This window comes from Vicia villosa, linkage group LG7 (genome assembly GCF_029867415.1).
Source record: "Vicia villosa cultivar HV-30 ecotype Madison, WI linkage group LG7, Vvil1.0, whole genome shotgun sequence".
Taxonomy (NCBI): Eukaryota; Viridiplantae; Streptophyta; class Magnoliopsida; order Fabales; family Fabaceae; genus Vicia; species Vicia villosa.
This window is the reverse complement of record NC_081186.1, coordinates 101,432,259-101,456,008: the sequence shown is the minus strand read 5'-3', so window position 1 is coordinate 101,456,008 and position 23,750 is coordinate 101,432,259. Positions and strand designations below refer to the sequence as shown.

The 23,750-nt window shown below is 35.2% G+C and overlaps 1 protein-coding gene and 1 pseudogene across 1 annotated transcript; one reads left to right on the top strand and one right to left on the bottom strand.

The window, feature by feature from the left end:
• Positions 1 to 3,459: 3,459 nt before the first annotated feature.
• On the top strand, positions 3,460 to 4,065 carry LOC131619853 (NDR1/HIN1-like protein 3). The gene has a single exon (XM_058890901.1). It carries the CDS (start codon positions 3,460 to 3,462, stop codon positions 4,063 to 4,065), a length of 606 nt encoding a protein of 201 aa, XP_058746884.1.
• A 5,000-nt stretch (positions 4,066 to 9,065) lies between these two features.
• Positions 9,066 to 19,327, bottom strand: LOC131619852 (uncharacterized; annotated as a pseudogene).
• Between the last annotated feature and the right edge of the window lie 4,423 nt (positions 19,328 to 23,750).

Below are 23,750 nucleotides of genomic sequence, written 5' to 3'. Positions count from 1 at the left end.
TATCATCCATCCAACATACATATAGTCGGAAATTATTACAATAAGCAAGCATCAATTCAACAATATTTGGCCATCGGCCCACAACTCTTCATTCCATCAAATAATCAAGTTATATTAACAACAACTCCTTAATACATCAATCATGTAAACACACCAAGGCATACATTGGATCTCATCCAATCATATTATAACCAATGCATATGATTCAACTGACACTATGCATGTGGTACCAAAATTCGTGAATCACATTCACAGGACTTCTCTCTTTGATACTGCCCTCTAGTCGCTCACACCCCACATGGGCACACGACTACTGCCTCATCGCTCACACCCCACATGGGCACCCGATGACTTCCCGCTAATCTCCGCACAATGGGAATTAGCCTTCCAATGCAAATGATTTATGAATAATGCACACATGACACATACTTACATCATCATACATCATCATCATTCTGATGCTTAACATCGCTTATCACCTCGTACCAATAACGTCACAACAAGTATGTACATGTATAGGCATCATTCAATCATTCACATACGTTCACCATAACCAACATATTAATATTAACAACATATTAATATTCACAATCATCAATCATCACCATCATCATACATCGTTACATCTATCATCATTACACACCATGTAATAAATTGCTAAAACAACTCAACAGTAAAGTCACAAAGCATGTATCATTTACGACATGTGATATACCAACATCACTCATTGGATATCATAATCCCATCACCAACATAAATACATGCATCAATAGTCATATGAATAAGCACATATACATATACCATGTTTCAATTCATCAACAATTAATTCGAGTTTTTAAAGTAAAGTCGGCTACTGCCCATTTTATCACTTTATCAAATAAAGCACCTAATTAGCTTCTCAACGCCCAAAACGGCACATAAATCGGATACTCGGATCAAAAGTTATGGGTTTTTAAAAATAAAACATTTTTAGAAAATGTGCTGCAGAACCCGGTTCGTCCCACATGGGAACCGGTTCCTGGCTGCTTCCAAAATCACGCCTCTGATTTTTACTATGGGGAACCGGGTTGTCCCTATCTGGGAACCGGTTCCCAGCAACCCAGAATCCACACGTCTCTGTTTTTATAAGGGGGAACCGGTTCGTCCCACATGGGAACCGGTTCCTACGTACCTGCACAGCCAAATTCACCATTTTGACAGCATTTACCCTATCCCATTTCCCCAATTTCAGGTACATACGAACATAGCACCCAAATACCATCAATTTTCACATCATCACATATTTCACACAACTTTTATACAAGTATTAACAGCATATAACATGAGTATTAACAGAATCATGTAATTCATACAAATTCATCAAAACCTAACAAATTCCCAAACCCGACACGTACGATTGAAATAGACAACAATCCTAATCAATCCTACTACCTACAATCGCATAAGGATTACTAACCCGAAGAATCCCCCTTACCTCAGAGTCGAATCTTCGAAGGTCTTCTTCCCCTTTGGCTCTTCTCTTTTTCACGTGTTCTTCCTTTCTCAGAGTCTGACTCCTTTTCTTCTCCTCCTCTTTTCCCAATTCCTTTTATTTTATGAAAAATAAAATAAAATATTATAATGGGCTTGCTTAGCTAACACCCCCTTACTGCTAACCACCACTCTAGGCCCAATGCCAATATTTCATCATTTTCCAAATAATTCCCAAAAATTATTAATTCTAATAATTTAATTAAAAATAATAATTAAATTAATAAACAAGAATTAACGGGGTGTTACAAACTTCGTGAATTATATGTAGTATAATACACAAAAATCTTCCAATATACCAAATTTTTCAAGTTTAACAAACGTCGTGACTTTTATGCGTATAGCACACGAAAATCTTCCAAAATACCAATGTATGCAAGTTTAATAAACTTTGTGACTTTTATGTATCATAGCACACGAAAATCATCCAAAACACTAAATTTTGCACTTTTTACTAACTTCGTGACTTTTATGTAGTATAGCACACGAAAATCGTCCAAAAGACCAAATTTTGCAACTTTAACAAATTTCGTGACTTTTATGTAGTATAGTACACGAAAATCTTCCAAAATACCAAATTTTGCAAGTTTAATAAAATTCGCGACTTTTATGTAGTATTTCACACGAAAATCTTTCAAAATACCAAATTTTGCAAGTTTAATAAATTTCGTGACTTTTATGTAGTATAGCACACGAAAATCGTCCAAAAAACAAAATTTGCAACTTTAACAAATTTCGTGACTTTTATGTAGTATAGTACACGAAAATCTTCCAAAATACCAAAGTATAAAAGTTTAACGAACTTTGTGACTTTTATGTAGTATAGCACACGAAAATCTTTCAAAATACCAAAATACGAAAATCTTCTGTGATTTATTTCTTTTACTCTTTTGTATGTAGTTTTATTTTAATTTGTTTCATATTTGTATTCTAATGTGTTGTTTGGTGTGTTTGAACAGGTAGTGCCCTTAGCTCTTCAAAAGTTGTTTCTCATGAACAATTTAACTCTTCTAAAATGACACTCAGTAGTACTAATTCATGATCATACTATTTTTTTAATGCTATGTTTTATTTGCTATAGCATTGTCTTACATTTCTTGATTGCAACAGTTTTATTGTTCTAGAAATTAAAATGTAAAATGTATATTGTATTTAGCAAACCTCAAATAAAGCTATTACCTCATTTGTCATTGTACTTCAAAGAAATTTTCAAATTACCATTATAGCCAATATATTAAGAAAATTATTGTTTTATATAACATTGTACATTATTTGGATACATATTTTTTTTTAATTTTTATATTAAGTTGATATGCCTTAATTTTTAATCTAATGATTTGTAAAATGTTTTTGCTATTTTTTACACTCTTTGTAAATTATATTAATTTTTATTCTTTTACTTTTTGCTCATTTTTTTTAATTAAAATAAAATTATACATAGTTGTTTTATTAAAATTTAAGGTATGAAGTTGTTACTAACTTTTTATTATCAAAATTATTAAATATAGAAAATTATATAATTTAAATATTTTAATACCTAATTTAAATTATAATATTTATACATAATAAATCAATAAAATTTAAGTCAATTTTAGAATATTCAGAAAAATATCAAGGTATTTATTCCTCTTTCTTTATTGCTTGATATTAAATTTATATTTAGCTATTAATTTAAATTATATAATTTAAATAATTTATTATATTACGATAGATATGATTCAAATTTAAAACCATAAAAAAACCTATTATTTAGGATTAAGTTATGACACAGTCATGGGTTGTTTTTCAATATCCAATTTGAAATCTTAAAAAAATCCTATTATTAAGGATTCAGTTACTCATAGGTTGTATAGAAACATACAGAAGCATGATGCAGCATAACTCCTCAATATCTTATCAATCTGAACCCAAAACCTTAATAACTCCGCAATGTCGCAGAAACCTCCACCTACCAAGTTATCACAAATCCAATTAGACGAGGACCGCAAGGACTGTTTGTGGGGCTCTTTTTGTGTAACTATCTTGTTACTTTTCGGTATTTGGCTATATTTTTCGCTTTTCTCGGAAAACTCGCAGCCCTATAAACCAGTGGAGTTCAGTATAGCAGATGCCTCAATCACGCAGTTTAATCTCACGAGCGACAACACCTTATACTATAATTTTAAGTTCAATATATCTGTGAGAAACTCAAACTACGACCGTTACGGGTTCGAAATCACTGCGATTTCTTCCTATAAAGGTAACAAATTTGCTACGGTGGATATGGATTATTTTGTCTTAGATTCTAAGAAGACTATTTTGCTTAAGCCTGTGGTGTTTTACGGGAACAATTTGATCAACCTCAATACTCAACAACATATGGAGTATGATAATGAGACACTATTGAAAAAATTTAATTTAGATTTGAAATTAAATTTGAAACACAACGAATATGTTTATTGTATAGGTTTGAGAGTTCCTTTGATTTCTAATAAAAAATTAAAATCTAGTTTCAATGTTACCGAATGCTCTCGCGAATACCAGGGATGGGGTTAGGATTTGGGTTAGTTTATCTGGCTCTAAATTTTTGCTTTTAGGTGGTTTAGTTAACAATTAGTATTTAGGTTATTTTGATATAAGTTTTGTTTTTTGGTTTTTTTAACATGTATTTTGTTTTTGCTTATTAATCTAATTTATGTTATTATCTTTAAATGTATTGAAAATCATCTTAGGCCCATATTATTATCGGTTAATCATATAGATGGAACGTTTAATATAATATTCTGGTTTCTAAAATTTGGATACTTTTTTGAATTCTATAAATATTTGGCATCAAGAGATTCAAAAATCGTAAAATATTTTAAATGATGCATTATTATTATTTGAACCTAAAATATTTATAGTAAAACGAAATTTTATTAAGTATGCGTTAAGGGAAAAATATAATGAGATACGTTGATAGTACAATTAAAAAAAACTCACAAATCAAGAGGTTGGATCCCATAAATTAGGTTTGTAAGGGGGCTTAGAAGAATGACAGAAATCATGAGATAAGTTGTTAACGAGAGGGATTCGACATAACTTGGACAGAGCGTCGACTCGTGTTTTGATTTCTAAAAATCAAAGTATTCACCATAAAACAATGGAGGCTTGTTATTGCTACCACCGTCTCTAAAAATCAGGTTTTGATTTGCGAAAGCCATCTGGATTTCTTAGGAACAAGTTACATATAACCTGCTTTGATGTCAATTGTAAGTTCAAAAGTGTGGCTAATAGGGTGTGAATTAAGCCTTTGAAAATTCATGTATTTATATGAGCATAGCACCTTTATGAATCATGGTAAAGTTATGGAAAAATATCATGAAAAAATGTCAAGTTAAAATGAGAAGGTTTCATGAAGAGGTGCATGAAAATGTGTTAAAAAAATGATGTTTTTTCAGATTCGTACACGACTTGTTAAGTCGTTTTTAACAGATACCTGACTTAACAATCACAGAACATTTTTGTGAATTTCAAATAATTATTCAAATTTCAAACAACATCAGTAGAGTTGTCAAATGGGTTGACTCGACCCAGCCTGCTTCGGTCCGGGGGGCCAAAACATATAAATGGGATTAAGTGGGTCGGCCTGATTACTTCATGGGCTGTCAAAAATGAGTTCGGCCTAGTAATTGATTGGCCATGTGGCTCGATGAGCCAATCAATCCTTCATTTCAATATTATAGTTTTCAATTTATAAAAAGGATGTAATAATAAAAGCTACGTAACATAAGTAGAGAGTAATGATAAACTTAGTTCGGTGATATTTAAATTATTCATCAAATCAACATCTATATATATATATGAATCCCACGAAGATATCTATGTAAAATTAGAGAGAAACTGAATATTATCTCTAATACTTATTAAAAAAATTCTTTATCTCAGAACTATTTCTTTAACCATATCATCTTGAAATATATCTTCATCATTTTTAATTCTTTTTCAATTGAAATACACTTATGAAATTACATTAGCTCAATATTTTTTCTCCAAAATTAATAAAAATTAATTTAAAATTTTATTTTAATGGGCCAACTCGAAGCCCGGTTGGCCGGCCCAGCCCAACCCGTGAAAAACATAGGCCCCGTGGGCTGACCCAAAAATATATGGTTATATTTTTTAAAGGCTTTTTTTTCCTTTGTTGAATTTAATTCTGCAAGATTTTCCAAGTACACATGGTTCACAAAACTTCTACTTTGTCTCCACCAAGCAGACTATGTTTTTCCAATTCGACCAGACCCCTTTCACTGACATGGCCCAATCTTATGTGCCAAATTTATGTCTTGGATAAAGGTTTCGTGGATGCTACATTTGTCGAACCACTTACAACTTCAACCTCAAGGGTATACAAGTCTTGTTTCTCCACGCCTCTCGAGACTTCCTTCGACCCTTTCATGAATCTTAGGATGCTTTTCTCTCCTTTGAAAACATATACTTTCTTGTCGAATTCACCATCTCTTCAAATCAGGAACATACCAAACTTCAGTCAACAACCTTATTGACTCACCATGAAGCTTGAATCTCACAAATCCAACACCTGCAATCTTGCAAGCTTTTTTTTCCAGCAATACAGATCCACCATCTTGATCACATAATCCCTCGAACAAGTCATTTTTTGGAGTTATATGCCAAGTGCAACCTGAATCCATAATCCACTCCTTACTCGAGTCACTGCTTGAAATCACAAGAACATCAGATGATTCAAAATCATCTTGAATAATGGTTGTGTTGCCATTATTCTTACCTCCATGATCTTTCATACATTCAGGGCACACCTTTCTTGTGTGACCCTTCTTTTTGCAATGATAGTGTTCTCCATGGGTAGAACAAGTAGCCAGCAACAATAGACTTGATCTTTGGTGACGGTTGAGAAAAAAGGGGGTTGTACCTGCAAGGTAGTCAGATGTCAAAGTAAGTAAGAGAACAACAAGGTACAACAGAAAGTATGAGATTTTGGGCCAAGTTTGGATTACCTTGCACTCTCGTTACACTATAGTGGATATGATTTCCGACCCAGAATGTAAGGAACTGTTGACTAGGTCTTGACTAGTTGTGCCCGGGACACTAGTCGTTGCCAGGGACGATATCCTAGCGCGCTCGACTAATCTCCAGTTATGCTCGGAATGAGGGGGAAGTCCATCTTATTGGCTTTCATGGGTTGGACCAATGCTTATTGAGCCGGTTTACACCAAAGAGTGGGTTGGGCCATTTGGAATATTTGGGCTAGTCCAGAACAGATATCATCGAATACTAGATGCTTTGCCACTATAAGACTTCAACTTACTTTTTCCACTATTCTTGTCGAACTTAACATCCTTTCGCACGAATTTTCCCTTAACCGTAAAACTTTCACCAATTGTCGAAGGTTTATGCTCCTTACGTTTGTTTAAGTCCTTAGAATACAGGGCTGGTTGAACTTCTTTAAAAGTCAGAGACTCCCTTTCAAGAATCAGCTTGTTGACCATATCCAACTGCTCAGCCACACTTTATCTTCAATCATCTCGAATAAATACAAAGCTTGCTTTAGGTAGAGTAGATTTACCAGCGATTTGGTCATGTACAAACTTTCAAGTGTTACCCATAACCATAATGTCGTCGTTTCCTTTGATACATGTTGAAAAACCTTATCACCAAGGCTCAACAAAATTGCGTTGTTGGCTTTTTCTATCATGACCGCTTTTCTTTTTTTGTTAACGCAACGTCCATAGCCGCCGCTCCCTTCAATGCTTCCCAACAACCTTGTTAAACCAATAGGGCTTTCATCTTCAAGCATCATAGACCGAAATCGTTCATTCTAGTGAACTTTTCAACCTCATACTTTATTGAAGGCATCTTCTCCACACTCACTGCACCAATTTGTTGTGAAAACGATTCCAAGAACAAAGTATAATAGGGAACACAATAGGAAAGCAAGAAGAACAACTAGGATTGGTTATAGCTTCTATTCTTTACTTTCTTTTAAATCAAGATTACAAATGTTACAAGAATAAAAAATAACCTTATCACCCTAAATTAGGATTTGTCGTATGCACTAATGATATACTAGTATGCTATTTATAATAAAAGTTACATACTAAACTAATGGGCTTTTTCACAAATACTCATTACAAGCCAATTAAGGGTACAAACTAACTGGAACAATTGGGCATAACAAACATGCCCAATTCGAAATACTAATAGCCCTAGCATTTTGACACCTACATACTAGAACACACTTCGAATACAATATGTAGGCCTTCGACACATTCTCTACCGAAAAACAAGATTCTCTTTGACCCACAAGAGTTCGATCCAATTCTCACAATAGAGAGATGATAGCGATGGGTCGAGATATTTTGATTGATCAAAATTCTTCCTGGGATTGGAATTATGGTGATGCAATTAATAAGCCTTTGATGAGTTATGATGTCGACGAAGAAATTTCAATCGATGACACTCTTGTCGAAGTGGAAGTCGAAGCAGTTGCTAACAATTCAGACACAATAGAAGTCGAAGAGGGAATGACTAATCAAGCCAAAAATCTCAAAGAAGTAAAGTTCTTCTAGCAATACTTCAATACTATGAAGAGGTTGGTGTCGACACATAATACTGAGGTTTCAGTATGTGTCGACTTGAAGGACCTAATGTGCCGACCTGACTGTGACTGTGACTGCGGTTATCATTTTGAAAGATAAATTTTCTTGATATTCTGAATTTTGATTGGATATTGATAAATTATTATCAATAAACTTTAAAATTTTAACTTATTTTAAAATATAATATAATATTGAATATTATTATTTTATTAGATAAATATATTAGTAATCAAATAAATTTTAAAATAAGCGAGTATTTATCTTTCTAAATTCTATAATGTATATGATAAAATTAAAAATAATTAATGTTATAGATTTTAAATTAAGTCACAAATAAAAACTAATTGATGCTATAGATTTTAAATAAAGTCACAATTAAAAACTAATTAATGGTATAATTAATGTTTTTCAATATTCAATCAATGTGAATCTGAAACCCTATATTTAAATTTGATTTGATTAGAATTTAAAATCATAAAAAATCCTATTATTTAGGATTCAGTTACTCATAGGTTGTTTTTCCTATATTATATATAGAAATATACAGGAGCATGTTGCAGCATAACTCCTCAATATTTTATCAATCTAAATCCCAAACCTTAATATCTCCACAATGTGGCCTACCAAGTTTTCACGAATTCCAGTCAACGAGGACCTCACAGTCGGCGAAGACTGCGAACCTTAATATCATATTTTAACTTCCAAATTTTGTATAAAACATATGATAACTATATTTAAACTAACATTATCCAAGACAACTGTGTATTCAAGTTTATTCATACCCTGTAAACTAATCAATCTTGAACCTCAAATTCAAATGTTCAAGGAACATAAAACCACAGCTTGATACACAGACATTAATGCAAATATTACACCTCACTTAAAACAACAAAACAAGGATTAGCACAATCTGCAAATCTTGCAAATCAACTTACTAATTTAGAGAATATTGAATACTAATTTGTGAGGGGTATGGTGGAACTTGCACTTCAACAGTACCTTCAAGCATGTGTATCACATTTCTCATGCTTGGTCTAAGACCTGGATCCTCTTGAACACACCATAGAGCAATTATTACCAATTTCTTCAACATTTCCTTGTCATCCATGTGAATAGGAATTAGTTTAAATGTAATTATTTAGTGTAATTACCGATATAGCCCTGAAACCTTTATATATACGAGAAATAATAATGAGAAAAGTATGAAGCCAAGAATTATTGACATGGTATCAGAGGTTTTCAATCAAACCTGTGAGTTTTAGGTTAATCTTGGCTTTATTCAGCGACACCCCACTGGGTCGCTCTTGAAATCGTCTCGGTAGATCTCGTTTCTCGGTAATTAAAATCATCTCGGTTCTCGGTAATCTCTTCCAAGATTGCGATTCTAATCTCGGGTGCTTACAAATCGTGTTTGCTTTGATCGTGTTATCGTATCGGTGTCGGCAAGTATTCTAAATTAGGGTTTTGATTCGGTGTCGGCAAGTATTCTGAATTAGGGTTTTGACTCGGTGTCGGCAAGTATTCTGAATTAGGGTTTTGACTTGGTGTCGGCGAGTATCCTCAATTGGGGTGTTGATTTGGTGTTGGCAAGTATTTTCTTCTGTGTTCCGTTGGTGTTTCTTGTTTCACGTTAACAAAATTGTTCTTAAGTCATCTCTGATATTATGGCTTCCGAAGAAGAGATAGATCATATTTGTGTTCGTTTTACCGGAAAGAATTATCTTGTTTGGGAATTTCAGTTTCGGATGTATGTCAAAGGGAAAGGATTATGGAGTCACTTGGACGATGTCTCTTTGGCACCGTTGGAGACAACTGACTTAGATGCATGGGAAATAGAAGATGCTCAGATTATCACTTGGATTCTCGGTACTATTGATCCTCACATGATTAATAGTTTGCGATCTTTTTCCATTGCCCAAGAAATGTGGAACTACTTGAAGCGTATCTATAACCTAGACAACGCGGCCAAACGTTTTCAGTTGGAGCTAGACATTGCCAATTACAAACAAGGCAATCTGTCTGTTCAAGAATATTATTCTGGTTTTTTGAATTTGTGGACAGAACACTCTGCGATTATACATGTTGATGTTCCCAAGAGTTCTCTCGCGGATGTCCAAGAGGTCTACAATACTAGTAGGCGAGATCAATTTCTCATGAAGCTTCGTGCAGAATTTGAGGTTGTTAGAGGTGCTCTGCTGAATAGGAATCATGTTCCTTCTTTAGATACATGTGTTGGTGAACTTCTCAGAGAGGAACAACGTCTTGCTACTCAAGGATCCATGTCTCGCGATGTTGTCATTTCTGAGTCTGCTATGTTTGCATATGCTCCTCAGAGTAGAGGTAAAGGTCGTGATATTCGACATGTCCAATGTTTCTCTTGCAAACAATTTGGACATTTTGCTCAGAGTTGCAGTAAGAAGTTTTGTAATTATTGCAAGCAGCGGGGCCATATTATCTCTGATTGTCCCACCCGTCCTCCACGATCAGCACAACGTTCGGTGCAAGCATTTCCTGCGAGTACAAGCTCTGCAGTTGGTCCTTCCATCACCAATCCATCTAATGGTGATGCTCTCCAACCTCAAATAATCTAACAGATGGTACTTTCCGCTCTTTCAACCTTGGGAATTCAGGGTAAGTCTTCGAATGTTTCCTGCCCGTGGTTTCTTGATTCTGGTGCATCCAATCACATGACAGCCTCTTCTGAATACTTGCACAATTTACATTCTTACCATGGTAATCAGAAAATTCAAATTGCGGATGGTAATGCTCTCTCTATCACGAATGTTGGTGACCTCAACTCTGATTTTCGGGATGTGTTTGTAGCACCTGGACTTGCTTCCAATTTATTATCTGTTGGTCAATTGGTTGATAATAATTGTAATGTAAATTTTTCTCGTGATGGTTGCCTTGTGCAGGAACAGGTGTCGGGGAAGGTGGTTGCGAAGGGGCCTAAAGTGGGAAGATTGTTTCCACTTCAGTTTATTTCTAGTCATTTATCTCTTGTTTGTAATAATGTCTTGAATTCTTACGAGGATTGGCATAGAAAATTGGGTCATCCTAACTCTGCTGTTTTATCTCATTTATTTAAAAATGGTTTATTGGGCAATAAAAATGTTGTTTCTAATGCCTCTCTTTCATGTTCTGTTTGCAAATTAGCTAAAAGTAAAACACTTCCTTTTCCGTCTGGTGCTTATCGGGCTTCCTCTTATTTTGAAATGATTCATAGTGATGTATGGGGTATGTCTCCTGTAGTTTCTCATGCTTGCTATAAATATTTTGTCACATTTATTGATGATTATAGTCGTTTTACTTGGATATATTTTCTTCGGTCTAAATCTGAAGTGTTTTCTATGTTTAAGAAATTTCTGACATATGTTGAAACTCAATTTCATGAAAATGTTAAAAATTTTCGCTCTGATTCTGGTGGTGAGTACATGTCTCGTGAGTTTCAAGAATTTCTTCAACAAAAAGGCATTTTGTCTCAACGATCTTGTCCCAATACCCCCCAACAAAATGGGATGGCAAAACGCAAGAATCGTCATTTGCTTGATGTGACCCGCACTTTACTTCTTCAAGCGTCTGTACCACCCCGATTTTGGGTGGAGGCTCTTTCCACAACTGTCTTCTTGATCAATCGTCTTCCTTCTACGGTTATTGATCTCGATTCTCCTTTTTTTCGTCTTTTTAAAATTCAGCCTAACTATAATGATTTACATACTTTTGGATGTGTTTGTTTTGTTTACTTACCTCCATTTGAAAGGCATAAGCTTGGAGCGCAGTCTGTTCAATGTGCGTTTATGGGGTATAGTCACTCTCATAAGGGATTTGTGTGTTATGATGTCACTAACCATCGTTTTCGCATTTCTAGGAATGTGACATTTTTTGATAATCAGTTTATGTTTCCATGTGTTTCTCCTGTCATGAATGATATTATTACTCTTCCTAAGTTTTCTATTATGCCTATCTCTATAGAACGCTATAAACCAGGTCATGTATATGTCAGAAAACACAAACAGCAGGTTCCCACACCCCTTCCCGACGCTGAACCGCCACCTGATCCTGTAACGGTTGAACCACGACGTTCTGGTCGAATATCTCGAGCACCAGATAGATATTCACCAGACAGGTATGATTCCTCACATACTTCTCTGACTGCCACACTCTCTAGCATATCTATTCCTACTTGCTATTCACAGGCTGTTAAAGATGTACGTTGGATAAAAGCAATGAATGAGGAACTTCAAGCTCTTCAAGAGAATTTCACATGGGATATTGTCTCTTGTCCTCTTGATGTTAAACCCATTGGCTGCAAATGGGTGTATTCTGTGAAATTGAATTCTGATGGGTCCCTCAACCGTTTCAAGGCTCGCTTGGTTGCCTTAGGAAACAAGCAGGAATATGGAATTGATTATGATGAGACATTTGCACCGGTTGCCAAAATGACATCTGTTCGTACGGTACTCTCTATAGCTGCTTCTAACGGGTGGGCTCTTCATCAATTAGATGTGAAAAATGCTTTTCTTCATGGTGACCTGGCGAAAGATATTTATATGACTCCTCCTCAAGGTTTATTTCCGTCATCTAAGGGTGTGTGCAAGCTCAAACGCTCCTTATATGGTTTGAAACAAGCGCCTAGAGCATGGTATGAAAAATTTTGCTCCACTCTACTTGGGTTTTCCTTTACTCAGAGTCAGTACGATTCTTCTCTATTTATTCATAGAACATCTACTGGAATTGTCCTACTTCTTCTGTATGTTGATGATATGATTATTACTGGTTCTGATCATGCTTTCATTCAAAGCCTTAAACAGCAGTTACAAGCAGCGTTTCATATGAAAGATCTTGGTAATTTGCATTATTTTCTTGGTCTTGAGGTTCATTCTACATCCAAGGGCATATTCCTCCATCAACACAAGTATGCCACAAATTTAATTTCTATGGCTGGTCTGCAATCGGCTAATCCAGTGGATACTCCTCTTGAGGTTAATGTTAAATATCATCGTGATGATGGTGATCTGTTGCATGATCCCTTATTGTATCGTCAACTCGTGGGTAGTCTTAATTACTTGACTATTACTCGTCCTGACATATCATTTGCTGTTCAACAAGTAAGTCAATTCATGCACTCTCCTCGCCACCTTCACTTGGCAGCAGTTCGTCGTATAATTCGTTACTTGAAGGGAAGTTCTCATCGTGGTTTATTCTTTCCTACTGGAGTTCCTCCTAAATTGAGTGCTTATAGTGATGCCGATTGGGCAGGGTGCCCTGATACTCGACGATCTGTCACTGGTTGGTGCATGTTTCTTGGCTCTTCATTGATCTCATGGAAAAGTAAGAAACAAGCGAGAGTCTCTAAATCTTCTACTGAATCTGAGTATCGTGCCATGTCTGCTGCTTGTTCTGAAATAATTTGGCTTCATCAGTTTCTTGTTAGCAAATTGATGCTCATTGACAAGCATCATCAATTTGAGGGGGGATGTGAATAGGAATTAGTTTAAATGTAATTATTTAGTGTAATTACCGATATAGCCCTGTAACCTTTATATATACGAGAAATAATAATGAGAAAAGTATGAAGCCAAGAATTATTGACAATCCAATGCCTCATTGTCACCCTCAACTAACGCGTCTAAATCACTTTCTTCGTAGCAATCAAAAGCCCAATCAGTTCGGATTGCTTTTTCTGCATCTCCTTGATCCATTTCTTGAACACATTTTCTACATGAAATTATCTCAAGTAGCACTACTTCATAACTATACACATCCACCTTAGCTGTGATAGGCATGTTTTTAAACCATTCTACCGCAACATACCATTTTGTCCCTCTTATGCCAGTATTGGTTTTGCTCTCATTCATGTTCAACAGCTTGGCCAATCCAAAGTCAGAAATTCTTGCATTAAAATTATCATCAAGGAGTATGTTTTGAGGCTTTATGTCACAATGGATGATCCTAGTGATGCACTCTTCATGTAAATACACTAGTCCTTTAGCTACCCCTATTGCAATTTCAAGTCTTAGTTTCCAACTTGGTTTTTGTTTCTCATCATCACCATTGAAAAGAAAATTTGCCAAAGTGCCGTTGCTCATGTACTCATAAACCAACAATCTTTCCGATCCACCCTCACAAAATCCTAGTAAACGAACCAAATTCTTGTGATGAGTGAGACTGATGCTATTCACTTCATTTCTAAATTCCTTATGAGCCTGATCCAACAAAAAGTTGTTCAACTTTTTCACTGCCACGCGAGTTTCAGAACTTGTGCTGTTGTTGATGACTCCTTCATAAACAATACCAAAAGCTCCCCTTCCTAGCTCTTTGTCAAATCCATTGGCAGCTTTTTCAAGCTCTTCGTAAGTGAAGCAACGCAAATTGGTTTCAACACTAGTGTCACTTCTGCTAACTCTTCTAAGCTTCTTCTTGTACTGAACAATCATCGAGCATATTGCTACAACGAATACAGCATTGAGAATAGCAGAGCTACCAAAAAGCACAGACACAACCAAAACCAAAGTTTCCTTATTATTCTTGTTCGCAATGATTTGAATTTGGGGAGAAGCTAGGGAGGTATTATCTTTTCTCACTTTCAAGAAGGCCTTAGCATTAGTAAGTGTTGGATCATATTGCCCATTTGAGAGGGGTAACTTCTTCTTCCAACAACTAGCATCTTTCCTGAAAAGAGCCACGGAACACAAACAATCTTCCAGACAAGATTTCCTACACTGTTCTTCAGTAAAAGGCTTTTGAAACACATAATCCGATAGAGGCCAATCAGTCTCAGTCAAAATCTCAAAGTCATAGAGATCACTTGTTTTTTCACTTAGTTCATTTTCTTCACATCCGTGTATGAAATCTGGCTTGCAGCTACCATTTGGATCATCAGGATCGACAAGTGAGTAACTTTTTGGACATTGACATGTCGGTCTCTTACCATCTCCCAATGTGCAGACGCTATTGTATCCACAAGCACCACTGCCAAAAGTGACAATATAACTACATATATTTTCAGGATGAGACCATACTATAGTCCAACCTCTACTATCCGTTGAACTCTTCGGATGTTTGAAAAGTGAAAACACTCCATCGAAATTAAGAGTTGCTCTAAGATAAAAATCAAAGCTCGAGACTTCATTAAAGCCATTTTCTTCTCCATTTTCTCCTGACATGTTGAATTTCTCATTATTCTCTCTCAAGACATACAACTTCCCTGAACTGTCAAACACCAATTGAGTTCCAGCACTTGATGTATTGGTTTTAACATTTTGACTTTCATAGTAATTTTCATTAGTATAACCAGATGGTAAATTAATAGAATACATAACAAGATCACCGTCGTTTTGTAAATGGAGCTCAAACCTTCCGTTACTGAAATCTGTCTCCGTATGCTTTGAACGAAGCTTTCCGCCTTTTTCAAGAACCTGAGATGGCAACAAGGTGTCTGTTGGAAAGTTGAAAGTCTCCCAGAGATTGTTGAATTCACCATCTTGAAGCACAAAGTTGCCAGTGTCATTGAACACACCGCGAGAAACTCTACCACTGAGTACCTGAGTAGTATTCCATAACCTGTCACCATTTGGAGAAGTTAGCACCAACCCATCATTGGCATTGACTTCCACTTTTGACCCTTTTGGAGCAGGACTGTCTCCATTAGCATACCACACAATAGTTTTATTAGAAATTTTGGCATACCAAATAGAAAGCAATAACATATCAGTGTTATTAAGTGGAAGAAAACCAAAGGCAAAGTCACCAGAAGGTGAAAGTAACCATTGAGAATTGTTGGTGTCTGCAGTAAAAGAATCACCAATGGCTAAAGTACTTTTTGTTTGCGCTACAACACAGATGGATTGAAGAATCAGTGAGTAGAGGAGAAAGAGAAGTAGAAGAGAAGCCATGTTTGGATTCTATTATCAATTAGGTGCATATGATATTAATGGCAAATAGCTATTGTATGTGTCCATAAAATTTGCAGCACTTGGTTGTTAGTCTTTATATCTGCTGAATATTCTGCGTAGAGTTGGTCAACTCATACTAAAACAACTTTTGGTTTAGTGTTAATAACAAACGTAAGAAACACACGTCCATTCTTTATAGAAAATAATTGTCACGGATTAGTTTTCTTCCTAGAAAATAATTGTCAATGATTAGTTTTCTTCTAAACAAGAATATGTTTGTTGTCTATTCACATTAAGTAATCATATCATTAAACAATGATAAAAATTTGTATCATGCACTAAAATCAAATTTGGATTTTCTTGAATATGATGTAAAATTTATCACATCCTAAACAATTGGCTCTTAATATTAGATTCAGGGGGATTAATAGGAAAAAGACACTAATATTTTAGAATAAAATCTATTTTTTACAATTATTTTATAATAAACATAAATATTATTATTCTATATAGCTGCCTACCTTAATATGGAAATCTAAGTTGCCACAACTAGTCTTGAAGGTGTACATAAAACCACAGCTTGATACACAATCATAAATGTAAATATTACAATACACTTAAAACAACACAACAAGAATTAGAACAAGCTGACAATCTTGCTTACAAACTTACTAATTTAGAGAATATTGAATACTAATTTGTGAGGGGTATGGTGGAACTTGCACTTCAACAGTACCCTCAAGCATATGTACCACAGTTCTCATGGTTGGTCTAAGATATGGATCCTCTTGAACACACCAAAGACCAATCATTACCAATTTCTCCAACTTTTCTTTGTCATCCAATGCCTCACTGTCACCCTCAACCAATGCATCTACAACACCATCCTTGTGGCAATCATAAGCCCAGTCAGTTAGTATTGCTTTCTCTTCATCTTCCTGTTCCATTTCTTGAACACATCTTCTACATGAAATTATCTCAAGTAGCACTACTCCATAACTATACACATCCACCTTAGCTGTGATAGTCATGTTTTTGAACCACTCAAGCGCAACATACCCTTTTGTTCCCCTTATGCCAGTATTGGTTTTGCTCTCATTCATGTTCAACAGCTTGGCTAACCCAAAGTCTGAAATTCTTGCATTGAAGTTGTCATCAAGGAGTATGTTTTGAGGCTTTATGTCACAATGGATGATCCTAGTAATGCACTCTTCATGTAAATACACAAGTCCTCTAGCTACCCCTATTGCAATTTCAAGTCTTAGTTTCCAACTTGGTTTTTGTTTCTCATCATCACCATTGAAAAGAAAATTTGCCAAAGTGCCGTTGCTCATGTACTCATAAACCAACAATCTTTCAGATCCACCCTCACAAAATCCTAGTAAACGAACCAAATTCTTGTGATGAGTGAGACCGATGCCATTCACTTCGTTTCTAAATTCCTTATGAGCCTGATCCAACAAAAAGTTGTTCAACTTTTTCACTGCCACGCGAGTTTCAGAACTTGTGTTATTGTTGATGACTCCTTCATAAACAATACCAAAAGCTCCCCTTCCTAGCTCTTTGTCAAATCCATTAGTAGCTTCCTCAAGCTCTTCGTAAGTGAAGCAACGTAAATTGGTTTCAACGCAAGTATCACTTTTACTGACTCTTCTAGGCTTCTTCTTGTACTGAAAAATGGAGGTGCCGGCACATATCATTACAACCAATAAACCATTGAGAATAGCAGAGCTACCAAAAAGAACAGAAACAATCAAAACCAAAGTTTCCTTATTATTCTTGTTCCCATCGATTGGATTTGGAGAAAAATCAAAGGTGGTTTTATCTTTTCTCACTTTCAAGAAGGCCTTGGCACCATCGAGTGTGGTATCAACTCTCCCATTTGAGAGAGGTAACTTCTTCTTCCAACAACTATCACCTGACCTGAAAATAGCCACAGAACACAAGCAATCTTCCATACAAGCTTTCATACATAGTTCCTCTGTAAAAGGCTTTAGAAGTGCAGCATCCGATAGGGGCCAATCAGTTTCAGTCAAATTCTCAAAGTAATAGAGATCATTTCTTTTTGTACTTAGTGCGTCTTCTGCACATCCTTGTATGAAGTCCGGCTTGCAGCTACCATATGGATCATCAGGATCAATCAGTGAGTAACTTTTGGGACACTGACATGTTGGTCTCTTATCATCTCCCAATGTGCAGAAGCTATTATATCCACAAACGCCACTACCAGCAGATATAGTATATCGACATATATTTTCAGGATGAGACCACACTGTAGTCCAACCTTCACTACCAGTTGAATTCTTTGGATGCTTGAAAAGTGAAAACACTCCATCCAAATTAAGAGTTGCTCTAAGATAAAAATTAGTGCTGGAGACTTTTATCGAGACATCTTCTTCTCCATTTCTTCCTGACATGTTGAATTTCTCATTGTTCTCTCTTAAGACATACAAGTCCCCTGATCTGTCAAGGACCAATTGAGTTCCAGCACTTGATGTATTGGACCCAACAGTTTGACTTTCATAGTAGTTATCATTAGCATAATCAGATGGTAAATTAATAGAATACATAACAAGATCACCATCATTTTGTAAATGGAGCTCAAACCTTCCCTTCCTGAAGTCCGTCTCCTTAAGCTTTGAACGAAGCTTTCCACCTTTATCAAGAACTTGAGACGGCAACAAGGTGTCCCTAGGAAAGTCGAAAGTTTCCCACACACTGTTGAAATCACTGTCCTGAAGCACAAAGTTGCCAGTGTCATTGAACACACCGCGAGAAACTCTACCACTGAGTACCTGAGTAGTATTCCATAACCTGTCACCATTTGGAGAAGTTAGAACCAACCCATCATTGGCATTGAGTTCCACTTTTGACCCTTTTGGAGCAGGACTGTCTCCATTAGCATGCCACACAACAGTTTTCTCAGAAATTTTGGCATACCAAATGGAAAGCAAAAACAGATCAGTTTTATTAAGTGGAAGAAAACCAAAGGCAAAGTCCCCAGAAGGTGAAAGCAACCATGGAGAGATATTTGTTTCTGCAGTATAAGAATCACCAATGGCTATGGTGCTTTTGGTTTGAGCTACTACAGAGTTGGATTGAAATATCAGTGGACAGAGGAGAAAGAGAAGCAAAGAGGAAGCCATGTTTAGATTATATAATCAATTTGGTGCATGAGATTTTTATAGCAAATAGCTATTGTTTGTGTCCATAAAAATTGCAGCATTTAGTCGCTTCACTAGTCTTTCTATCAGTTGAAAATTCTGCGTAGACTCAGTCAACTCATACTAATCCAACAAACGTATGATACACTTCTTGATTTCATAGAAAATAATCTTTAAGGATTTGTTTTTTTCTGAAAGGAACCTTCCGCTGTAATTAAGTCAGTCTATTATTGCATCCTATGCACTAAGCACTAAAAGTAACATTTGGAATCCAAGAGCACTAGCTGTTGATAGAGATGGTAAGGACCTCTTTCACCTTAGTCAGAGTTCCTCGAATTCTTCCCTGAGCATGCAGCCGTGTTAAATCTCTTGAGGGAAAAAATTTCCGCATATTATGGTCTTCCCTTACTTAATTACAAAACATATGTAAACCATAGCCAAAGTATGTGCTTTGTTAGGTTGTTTTCTTCATTCACTTTTCCTACAAGTCAAAAAACATAAACACCATGACGTTAACCGTATACATAGAACATTTATCAAAAATTGAAACTCAAAGTTTAGTTGTGATGATGGTTCAAACGGAGAAACATTTGATATTTCTATTTCTCTAAAAATTTATTGAGTTAACTTTGATATTGTCGATGTCAACAACATCCATTAAAGAGTTATTTTAGCATGTCAATTTGCGTTAATTAAAATTTTGCCCAGATTTCATAATGGTCACAACACTTCCTTCTTCAAGAGCAACAAGATAGAGGGACGAAAAAAGATTCAGGGACAAAAAAGATACAAGGACGAAAACAAGATAGATGAAGGATGGAGGATTAAGATAGATGGATGAGAAAAGATATAGGGACAAAAAATAAAAACTCAACAAATTACCATGACGAATGAACTATTAAACCTTAATTGGATACATAAGCCTAATTGCATTATATTTGAATTGCATTATATTTGAAGTGCTTAATCTTTAATACTGTGTATCATAGCAAAGTTGCAGAATGAAATCCAACACAGACCAAAGATTTATAAGGTTCAAATTGGAAAGAAAAAACTCAATTATTGTTAAAGCACTCCATGAAAGTATCATTCTAAGTATGAATGAACAAATACAAAACTAACAATCACAAACTTAGAAAGAGATGATCAAACTTATATGTCATTGTTGTGGATATATGTGCTTGCAGGTATAAAGTTGACTATCTCGCAAAAGATTCTCTCCAAAGTTTTGATGACGTCAACGATGATTAAAGCACGTTACAATAGCTTTCAACATTGATGATGGTGATCTAACAAGAGAAACATCTCATACCTCATCAACAAAATGAGACTCAAGATTAAAGTGCTTATATAATTAGAAGCAATCTAACAAAGAATCTTGAAGCCTCGAATAAAGTGTGAAAGCTCGTCAAGTCATGTTTGTCTGTCCGTTTGAGTGGACCGAGTTTAGTAAAAGTAAGGAAGTAACTTAGAAGTACAAAGGCGAATCACAAACACTTTAAAAATAATTTTAAAATATTTTTATTTTGAAAATTATTTTCCAAGCCAAGCCAAATTATTAAGAAGTTGTGCAATCTCTTTCTAAAGTCTTTTTGTACTAACCAATCGATTAGATACTTAAGCCAATTGATTGGAAAAACTTTTTCTGTTGGCCAATCGATTGGAATGTTATGCTAATCAGTTTTAGAAAGGCTAACTGATTAACCAAGCTATTGGGACAACAACTTAATGACCTGCAACGACTATATATCAAGTATTTCCTTATTGGGCTATTTAATCGGTCAAAAATGTGTTGGCCAATTGATTATAATGTTATTCCAATCGATTGACTAATTAATCTGGCCCATGGTTTATTTCAGTTTTTAGTTTTTCCAGCTCCTATATAAATGAGGCTCGTATGTACTTTATTACACACCACTTTCCAACATTCGACCAAATGTTCGGCCAAATATATATAAATCTGTGGTGTAATATCTCTAACTATATCCTTTCAATTTACTTTCAATACCTTATTCCCGCTGCAACTAACTCAATCAAAACTACTAATATGATCTTAATCGAAAAAGGTTTAAAATTAATGACGAATTTTAAATATCACAAAGCACGTGCAACCCCCCCCCCCCCCCCCCCCCTTGTGCTTGAAATCACTTGTTGAATAAGTAGCATTCGAGATTAACTCTTGTTAAGGACTAATCGTTTCAAGAGAAAAAATGACTTTAAGTTTTTCACTAAAAAAACCCAATCTTTAATGGAGAGAGATATGGTTCGTGGAAAGAGAAAATGCAGTTTTTCATGGAAGGGATGGATCATGGTATTCGGAAGGTTGTGAATGAAGGTCCAATTGTTCTTGCACACAAAGTTAATGGTGTTGTAGAAAATAAACTTAAAAAGGATTGGACCAAAGATGATAAAAAAATATGCAGCACAGTTTCAAGGCGAAAGCTGTCATCACTACCGCTATGGGTCTTGATGAGCTTTTGGGAGTTTCTCATGCGAAATTGAAAAATAAATGCGGGATATCCTCCAAATTACCCATGAATGAACTACTGAGGTAAAGAGGGCAAATATGGACACATTAACCCATGAGTATGAACTACTCAGAATGAAACCTGAAGAGAGCATAAATCAAATGCAAACACGATTCACCCATATCGTGAGTCATATGAGAATTTTGAAAAAAATATTTTCAAATGAGGAACTAGTTGTAAAAAATTCTTAGATGCCTAAACCGTACTTGGCAACTCAAAGTCACAACGATTTTGAATCTAAGAATTTAGCAACTATGGACACATACACACACTGTTTTTGGAATATTGCATGAACACGAGATAGAACTTAAAAGACTTGCTGATAACAAAGAAAATGACAAGAAAAAGAAGAAAAGTATCGCATTAAATCCATAGGCATTAAAGATATGGAGTCATAAGATAAAGAGTGTCAAAGTAAAAGTAATGAATTCATGGAATCCATGTTTCGTAAATTCAAGGAATTCCTAAAGCATGAAATACAAACTTCAAGGCTCCAAAAGCAAAGTGAAGAAAGTTTCTTGTTTATTCATGCATGTCATCAATGTGGAGAGAAAAGACACATCAAAGCTAGAGAAGACACAAAAATCAAAGAAAGTTCAAGAAATCAAAGCTAGAGAAGAAACAAAAATTAAAGAAAGTTCAAGAAATTCCAGAGAAAAGGAAAGAGAGCATACAAATCCAAGGACAACGATGATATGGAATCCTCAAACAAGGAAGAAGCAAACATTTGTCTCATGACAAATTATCAAGATGACGAGGTAATCTTTCACTTTTCCTATAAAGATTTATTTTGCATTTTTGTAAGAAGCTAACAAAAGAAATGGGTAAATTAGAACAAATTAGAATGGCCAAAGTGAGGTCATCGGTTGGATGAACTCTATCGGGGTGTGGTGAAGGTCAGTATGTCTCTATAATTGATCACATTTATTGACGAAGGCGATGATGTATTTAAACAATGTAGTACTGTAATAATCTGCTCTTAATAGCTTGTGGGCGAGAGCTTTTCCGTCGATATGGCTGCTGCAGGCTCCTTTATGGGCTTTTGCGAGAACTAAAGTGATGTCGCTCTCATCCAACAATCTTAACATGGGAGTAGCCCTTCACAATATATAAAGTTTCCTTGAGAGTAGGGTGTATTTGGAACCTTTTCTTTTGATATTCCACGCTTCAAAAAAATTGTTTTGGGATTGGTTTGTAGCTAGGAAAATAGGTCCTTTGAACATTGATAAGAATATGTGGTTGTTTTGCCTGTTATCCGCCTTCATGTAGGATTTTATTCAATTGGTTCGTGTAAATCTCAATCCGGTCTCTTTTAGTTGTATTTGGGTTAAGCACCCCTAGTGCTTCATTTTAATACAACTTTCTATAAAACAGTTCATAAAAGAAGTGATAAAGAAGTGATAAATGATGTTTCAATTTTTGAACTTTTTTGGTTTTGAATATTTTTAATATTCCTTTTTTCTATTTTAAAAGTTTTAAGGTAATAGAGAAATTTTCCAAAACTTTGAAAGAGTTATTCTTTTCAAAATATAGCAGATGAAAATGAAAAATAGATCAGGCATCTAAGCTATTAGACCAGATAAAAATTGAGTGAAAAAAAAAAACCATGCAAAGCTCAGTTACTATTAATCCAAAACAGTCACAGGCTTCATCATGTGTTGTCCTTGATAAGATTTTTCTTTTCTTTTCTGTATTACTGAGCATTGTGCTGACAATTTCAGCACCTGAAAGTACTTTTGTAACAAAAGTTCCAAGTTTCAATGGTTCAATACCTTTTGATGTTTCATAGAAAGAAGTTCAATGTGTCAAAAAATATCAAACGAAGTTCAAGGAACATAAGACTGCAGTTGAGTCAAAACAGTCCAATACAATTTCTGCATTTACTACATGCATATCAGATCAAAATATTACTGATTGATCTTAGTCGCGGTCACAACCATGTTTTCTTCAACATATAGATATTTATAAGTGGATAAATTTACTGAAAAGTATCAACTTCAAACCAAATTTGTTTGTAAAACCACCAATCTGGCACAT

Excerpts from the sequence above, each read along its gene's own strand:
- LOC131619853 (XM_058890901.1), top strand. The coding sequence starts at position 3,460 with ATGTCGCAGAAACCTCCACCTACCAAGTTATCACAAATCCAATTAGAC.